This window comes from Lynx rufus, unplaced genomic scaffold (assembly GCF_022079265.1).
Source record: "Lynx rufus isolate CCGP_SWC_20201006 ecotype Redwood Valley unplaced genomic scaffold, mLynRuf1.p SCAF_1, whole genome shotgun sequence".
Taxonomy (NCBI): Eukaryota; Metazoa; Chordata; class Mammalia; order Carnivora; family Felidae; genus Lynx; species Lynx rufus.
The window spans coordinates 180,821,816-180,830,177 of NW_025814823.1; the positions used below are offsets into that span (position 1 = coordinate 180,821,816).

Consider the following 8,362-nt stretch of genomic DNA (forward strand, 5'->3'; position numbering starts at 1 on the left):
CCACGTACCTCGTGGGTATCAGGCTCCGTGCTAACTGCCCTATCTGATTTAGCTTATTTAATGTCCATAACATTATGGACAACTATATGTATGTCTCTATCACAGAAAAGACAAAACTAAGGCTCAGAGGGAATATGCGACTTGCCAAGGTCACTCACTCAGGTAGCAAGTAGCAGATCCAAAATGCCAGGATTCTTTTTTTTTTTTTTTTAACGTTTACTTATTTTTGAGAGACAGAGAGAGAAAGAGTGCACCTGTGAGCAGGGGAGGGGCAGAGAGAGAGAGGGAGAGAGAGAATCCCAAGTGGGCTCCCTGCTGTCAGCCCAGAACCTGACCCAGAGCTTGAACCCATGAACTGTGAGAGCACGAGCCGAGCCAAAAACCAACAGTCAGATGCTTAACCAACTGACCACCCAGGCACCCCAAGATGCCAGGATTCAAAGGCTCACCCTCTTTCCGTTGTCCATACTTGCTCTCTGGTTAACTGTGGCCTGGTCACACCAGAATGGTACAGGTAAGTGAAATCATGCTTGTCCTCGCTCCATTCCCCAAGGCCAAATTCCTTAGGCAAGGGAGCACAGGCCTTGCTTCAGCAACTAATTCAGTAGGCAGCTGAGTAGTGCAGTGGTTAGAAATGCGTTTTCTGATTTCAATGTACCTAGCATTGGCATTACAGCTTCAGGAAAGTTGAGTGGCTTTCACCAAACTCAACCCCACCAGCCTCAGTTTCCCCATTGTACCTATTCGCAGTGTTATTAGAGGGATTAAAGGAAATCACCCATGTACTCAGCAGACTGCCTGAATATAATAAATGCTCAGTCGTTGTTTCCTACCCAGCTAAACAGAAGAGCATATAGGCAGTGATGAGCAGTTTTGAAATTAATCTATGGCAGGAGTATGGCAGGGGTCCAAGAGCCCCCTGAAATTATGTGCCAAAATTATGCACTTGCACTTTCCTTCAGGAAGCATGTTTTTTTTTTAACTTGCATACAAGTTAGTTAGCCTATAGTGCAATAACGATTTCAAGAGGAGAACTGTGCTTCATCTCCTACATAGTAACACCCAGTGCTCATCCCAACAAGTGTCCTCCTTAATGCCCCTTGCCCATTTAGCCCATCACCCCAACCCACAACCCCTCCAGGGCCCTCAGTTTGTTTTCTATATTTAAGAGTCTCTTATATTTTGCCCCGCCTCCCTGTTTTTATATTATTTTTGCTTCCCTTCCCTTATGTTCATCTGTTTTGTATCTTAAATGTTCAGGAAGCATCTTTAACCTTTGTCAGATTCTCATAAGGGTCTGTGGCCAGAAGGAGGTTAAGAGCTTAAGACTGTAGACCAACTTCCTACAATATAAATCATTTCTGAAATAACAAGGTTACTAGCAAAAGTTCCTCCTATCATGAGAGAAGTTGCTGGGTCCTCTTGACATAGCCTCTTAGCCATGTGGGCCTCCGGTACTTATCACATAGCCCCAGAAACTGTGCCTACAGAGTTCCCAGGTGGTTCCTGGAAGAAGGTCTGAACACACACCACAGATTAAGCAGGAATTAGGCTTCAAGAACCTTCTCTGGCAGGACCAGTTCAAACAACCCATTCTTCCTCGGAGAACAATCAGCATATTTGTTTTTGCATACCACTAAGTTAAATACACAAGGAATGCTGGCCCTTTGCTGGGAGCTCCCAGAAGCACCCAGAGCCATTCTGCTAAAGGAACAGTGCTCCAAAGGGCTGGGGAGACCTGAGCTGCAGCACCTGATTCCCCACAGGCCCGGCACCTTCCCAGGCCAGCCTGTGGTGCCGCTGGAGCCTTTGGCCCAGTAGGCAGGGCCCAAGCTGCCCACTGGACCCTCTCCGGTTGTTGGGACAACCGTCCTCAGGAATTTCGGCCTCCCAGTCTTGCCCTGGGTGAGAAGGGAAGAGAGTTGGCAAGGCCGCCTGCCTGGCTGCTCTTCCGACCCGCTGGTGAAAGGGGAAGCTGAAAACTGGATTCCCTACCCCCAGTAGCCTCCATGCCGGACAGCACACGAAACAGCTCAGCCCCAGAGGGAGGAATGTGCCAAGACATTCTTCAGGGTTGGTAACCCGAGACGCTATTTTGTTCTTCGTGGCTAAGAAATCACTTTTCTGACTGAAGGACCCTTTGACTTACTTCTTTTAAATTCAGGGGAATGGGTGGGCATCTCCCTGATTCAGGTAAGGAAAAAGCCAAGACAAATGCAAACACACACACACACACACACACACACACACACACACACACACTTGAGCAGAATTTTTTATGTGATCTTCCGCTTCACAGCATTAATCAGTTGCAGAGATGTAACTACCCTGGCAGAATTGATTTCCCCCATCCCACCACCCCAAAGAAGAAGTCTGGCTCGTTTATGCTTTAATTTTTTTCCTCTTCCTCGTTATAGTCCCCTCTCCCCATTCGGCCATGGAGTCAAGAGGGGTAAGACGAGGCCAAGGAGTCCGAAATCACATTTGAGACCTGGCAGGGTCCTGTGACCATCTAATAAACTGTCTTCTCTCACCAATGGAGCACTTTACCTCAAAGAGGTCAAGTGCTTTACCTGAGGCCACACAGGCACGACTACAAGACAAAATTCCCTAATGGGGTGTACAGGAGGGAAATTCCAGAGAGCCACAAGTGGATGTCCTCTGCTCATCTCTTTCTCAAAATTTCCAGTTGGCCCACCACAACAGTGACTTTGGGGTTACACTAGGTACACTTCAGCACCCCAAACTCAGTCCCCACCCCCACCAGCCCATTGTGGGTGGAATGACCAGGAGGTAGGAAGATGCATTAAAACCAATGACTTGCAAGGTGAAGTGAGCAGCTTAGTTAAATGCCAGTATGTTTTTAATTCCTCTCCACTGCTTGCCAATCTGCCTAAAAACAAAGGCTGGGGACACCTGTTGCTTGGGTATGGGCAGGCTACAGTAGAGAGCTATAATATAATGGCACTGGATTGTTTTTTTTTTCTGCTCCACTGTATTTTTGAGGATCTCATCTACTTATGACAATACATGTTACTGGTTTCCCATTTGTGAGAGTTGAAAATTTTCAAATTTTCAAATTTTCAAATTCAGTTGATTTAAAGTCAAATATTAAATAAGCAACAGTACAGATCGATATAGTATAAAATCATGATGGTGGTTCACATGATACTAAAATTTGAAAAATAATGCTGTAGCCAAGTCAGTTTTACACTTGCCCTCTTCCAAGGGTAAACAATTGAGAAGCTTTCTCTAGCTGTATTATCCTCTCAGAGCCTCAGAGAAGTCCCTAAATTCACGACTAGGGTGAGGGAGCACTGCTGGGTGCAGGGCTGTCTCAGTCCTCCAACATCCCACTGCTGACAGCACACTGGCCTCAGTAAGCTTCAGGAACCAAAACTGGGGAAGAAACAGAAGACTGAACCTGTGTATGTTCTAGATGAGAACAAGGGGCTGCCTAGTGCACCAACACTGTAACAGCGTCCCTGGGGACAGATGACCCTGAGGGGGAATGAAGAGGAAGGAAAGTGAGTCCGGACAAGGTTAGAACGTCAGAGCTGGTAAGGAAAATGGTGTATTATGGCAAGTGGTGGAAAGATCAACATGTTCAAGCAAATCACACCTCTGGGCCTCAACTTTTCTCTTACCTTTGAAAATAAGAGCTGGGCCCTGATCATCTATGCCCCTTTCAATTTTTAGAGTTCGACTATTACTCCTTCCCTTCCAAGAAAACCATTAATCTTACAAAGTGGGAACCTGAGGCTTAGAGTTAAAGCAGCTTGCCCAAGGGATGTTTTCTCTAGCATTAAAAAAATTAAAAAAATTTCTTTTCCAAGGGTACCTGGCTGGTCCAGTAGGTAAAGCATATGACTCTTGATCTTGAGGTCATGAGTTCAAGCCTCACACTGGGCATAGGGCTTATTTAAAAAAAAAAAAAAAAATATCTTCCATATTACATTGAGACATCCCACATGGTACTGAGAATAGAGTAAGCACCCAGTAAATGTTAAATGAATTAACTTAAAGTGCTCACAGAAACTACTGGGAATCTCTGCTCTAATTTTCTTTCTGCTCCTTTTTTTAAAACCCTTGCTACACACCCTGTCTTGGACTTTCCGGGACCTCCATCCCAACCCCATAAGACGAAGGGTCCAAAAAATTCATCTCTATTACTCTGCAGGCACCTAACACCCAAAGGTCACACTGACCAGGTGAAAATTCCACATTCCTAAGACACTAAGACCACAGACCAAGACAGCGAAGGACAACAAAGCAATCTCAGAGGGTGGTTCTCGCCTCCTCTCAGGACATACATGCGGAGGGTGTGTGTATGTGTGTGTGGAAAGAAATGCCAAGCAATCAAAACCGGGTGAAAGTCTGGAAGCTAAGAGCCATGCCATACCAATCATCTCAGACTCCACCTGCCTCAGCAAAATAATAAGTAAATAAATAAATAAATAAATAAATAAATAAATAAATATCCTGTGCTACAGCCGCCTTAGTGCCCACCAAGGTCAGGACGCACTGGTGCAGAGCTGAGGAACTCCGGACCCCGGAGGAAGAAAGGGAGAACGAGGCGATGGGCAGGGCTTTGCGGGAGGCCTCTCACCTCCATCTACATCCTAACAGCTTCCAAGTTGCTGTGAGATTCCTGGAGAACCAGTCTCCCAGATCAGCCCTCCCCCGCTCCTTCCTTTCCTTCCCACTCCGGCCTCCAGCACCCCTGGCTGCTCCTATGCTCTTCTCAAGAGCCTCCCAGGCACCTGTCAAAAACCACACTCTAGGCTGCCTTCCCCTCCGCGTACAGTCCTTCCTCCAGCAGTTTCCCACTGAATCCTGGGTCCCTACCACCCCCACCAAACTAGATGCTTCCCCATCACCCCCCTCATGCTGGGGAAAGCCTCCTTGGGAAGCCCCAGAATCACAAGGCAAAGTTGCCCGCCCCCCAGCCCCCGCCCGACCTCTTCCTAAAAGGGGCGGGGGGCGGGGCTAGAGCTTAAGGTCAAAACTCTGGGCAGGTGCCGGCTGGGGCCTAAGTCCTCCATCGGGGAGTCGGTGGGGGCTATGGTCAACCCACTGGCCGTCCCCTCCTCCCAGCAGCCCACCCGGGCAGGAGCAGCGCTCCAGACCGCGGGGGGTGGGGGTGGGGATGGGGGCGGCAAACTGAAGAAAGCGCAAGAGGCTCGCAGAGTTCCCTTGCTCCGCCTGCCCAGTCCAGGCTGGTAGCCCCAGGCCAGCCCGGGAGGTGTGGGGGCTGCCCGGGGTCCTACCTGTCTCGCGGGTCGATCCAGCTGGTGGTGCGGCTCGTGTGGTCTATGTAGTAGACCTTGCCGTCGAAGTCGCGCGCCTCCTCCCAGCCCTCCGGCAGGGGCAGCTCCGGCCGGGGCATCTTCCCGAGCGCGGCCCGCGCTCCCCCATGCAGCTCCCGGCCGCCGCGGGGGCACCCGGCTCAGCGGCTCCGGCCGGCCGTACCCGGCCCGGGCGGCCGCCGAGGCACCATGATGGGGGGGTGGGGAGGTGGCGCCCGCGGGCTGGGGGCCCTAGTGGGGGCTGGCCGGGGTGGCGCCGCGGTCCATGCGGCCCTGCGGCTCCCGCCCGGCGCCGCCCGCTGCTCCCGCCGCCGGCCTCTCACGCTGCCATGTGCGCCCGCAGCGGCGCGGTGCGGGCCCGGGTACGCGCCCGGCCGGCGGGGCAGAGCGAGCCAAGCGCAGCTGCCTCCTGCTCTCCTCCGCCGCGCGGCGCGCTGCGCCCTCCACGCCGCCGCCGCCTCCTCCTCTTCCTCCCCCAGGCCGGGCGCAGTCGCCCCTCTCCACTGAGCCGTTCTGCGCTCGCTCGCTTTGCGACTTCTGCCTCCGCCAGGTGCGGCTCGGGCGGTGCAGGTAACCGCGCTGCCCCGGAAACGGGAGGCGGAGCGCTGGGCGCCTGGGTTCCCGGGTCCCCTCCCCGCGCCCAGCGCTGTGAGGGCGGGTCCTAGGCCCCGAGACGCGCCCCCTCGTGGGACTGTCCGAACCGGTGGCCGCCCTTGCAAGGGGAAAGGCAGACAGCCCGTACCTGGGTACGGGACAAGGACTGGAGCCCCAGGTGGGGGAGCAGGACCCGCTATGCCTCTGCTTTTCAACGCTCCCGGCTCACTCCACCCCGTGTCCAGGCTCTTGGTACAGGTGGCCCCAAATCTTACAACTCCCCACTTCTCTGTTATGTAGCATCAGGAGTCAGGAAAGAAGTGGTTAAATGGAAACATTCTTGCGAATCAGGGAACATAAGTTTTCCAGGATCTCTGGTCCCTTCCCCCAACACACTCACCATCTGTCTCCCTCTCATTCCATTCTTCTCCCCGTGTTGTTTCACCATCCCCCCACCCCTGTATTTGCTAATGTAGCTAGCTCTCCTCAGGGTCCCTAAGATTAGGAGTACATACTATGAATCCCCTCCCCGGGGAGGACTTCCAAAGAGTGTCAGGGGAAACATTGTGTAAAGTAATATAATGATGGTGTTGTTAGCTGAATTGAGTACTTAGCCCTTCCCAAACTGTGGGCTAGCAGCTTCACATGGGGCTCTGTCCTGTGATACTTTGAGGTAGGTATGTTATGGATTTGGGGGAAAATACAAGACAGCAAAACAAAGTTCCATTTTGAAAAAAATTAGAAGAAAATTTAAAATCGTAATATTTCTTGAGAAATTAAAAGTATGTAATTAAATATAAAAAGGTGGCATGATTAGGTTAAGGATCAACTGGCTTGTCTGTGTTTCCTGAATGTATGTTTTACCATTTTTGCCCTGGATATTTGGCAGGAAGCTGGCCTGGAGGACTGGAGCCCATTGCGGTGTATCCTCTTGTCTGAGCCCCACAGTCTCCCCGAGGAGCCAGCATCCTGTGCTGTATGGGCCAGAGTGTGCTGAGCAAGGGAAGGAATCCCATGCTTTTGGCCTCATTTTCTCTTGATAGGTAAGACCCACCATGGCAGTTCCTTACCTCCCATGCAAAGTCAGTTACTTCCCTGAGGCTAGACCTAGAGCTCAGTGTTTGGCCCTGCCTACCCTCCTTCATTCCATAGATGCCATGCACAGAAGTCCAGAATCATGGGTCTCAGACTGACCCACAACACCCCTAAGTAGGAGTTCTTCATCCTTTTAAGGGGGATTCCCACAGCCCTCTTCACGTCCTCTACTGGGCCAAACTTTCACAATATAAAAACCTATTACTGATTAGAGCAGTAGCTCAAAAGCAAAGCCAAAATGGCGCTAGGTGCTTCACACACACAATCTCATTTAGTCCTCACAACAACCCTTTGGAGTAGGGAATACTTATACCCATTGTTATTGATGAGAAAACCGAGGCTCTAAAACGCTGTATTATTGGCCAGGGAAACAGAACTAATAAGTAGACTCAGGTCTGTTTGTCTTCGCCACTCAATCATTAACCTATACTTTCTTTCTTCTTTTAATTACTCTGTAACTCTTGGACCTACCCATGGTCTGGATCTGGAATATTATGGATACTGATGAATGCTTATCTCTGTTGATACTTGCTTCATAAAGATTTCGCTAAGAAGCAAATTCTCTTCAGTCTGTTTGGGTCCCAAACCTGTCCTATTTTCTGCCTGTGTGACCTTGAATAACTTGCTTAACTAAAGTCTCAAGTCTTAGGTCTGAAAAATATACAGATTTCATAGGGCTTTTTAAAAATTATTTAAAAAGGTTTAAAATGTTTATTTATTTTTGAGAGAGAGAGAGAGAGAGAGAGCGAGAGAGAGAGCGCACAATTGGGGGAAGGGCAGAGGGAGACACAGAATTTGAAACAGGCTCCAGTCTCTCAGCTGTCAGCACAGAGCCCAGCACAGGGCTTGAACTCACAAACCATGAGATCATGACCAGAGCCTAAGTTGGATGCTTAACTGACTGAGTCACCCAGGAGCCCCCATGGGGCTTGTTTTAACGGCTAAAGGAGATGAGACATGCGGAGGGCTTGGCACCCACTGTAAGCCATCCTCTCAGGAGCCTCATTGTGGTACATTTGGAGCTCTATGCCTGGCAGCAAGCAATGTCCCTGTGAAGTATGAATCAATGAAGTGTTTTCTGTTCCAAACACAAACCCATGTCCTTTCCATCCCTGCAAATTGTACGTGGTTGTTTGTGACAATCATCCCAACTGCTGATTTCAGTTTTGTCTTCTCTTGCAACCCAGCCTTCTCACCTGTTGGTGTCAGTTGTGAAGGGAAACACAGTGTAGACTACCAAATCCTGCTTTCTTTTTAGTCCAGGTGCCCAAGCCCTGGATTTTCCAAATGCCTTGTTTCTTTGGATCTTTAGACGTGAGCAGAGGAGCAGGAAAGAGAGACCAAAACTGGAATTGACTCCTTAA

At 50.2% G+C, this 8,362-nt stretch overlaps 1 protein-coding gene across 2 annotated transcripts in view; it reads right to left on the reverse strand.

The window, feature by feature from the left end:
- The window catches only part of WWC1 (WW and C2 domain containing 1), a 153,896-nt gene extending 148,507 nt beyond the window's left edge, over positions 1-5,389 (reverse strand). For both annotated transcript variants that reach the window (XM_047073130.1, XM_047073140.1), the window contains exon 1: positions 5,271-5,389. In XM_047073130.1, coding sequence (XP_046929086.1) covers positions 5,271-5,389 — 119 coding nt within the window. The remainder of the gene's footprint in view (positions 1-5,270) is intronic.
- Between the last annotated feature and the right edge of the window lie 2,973 nt (positions 5,390-8,362).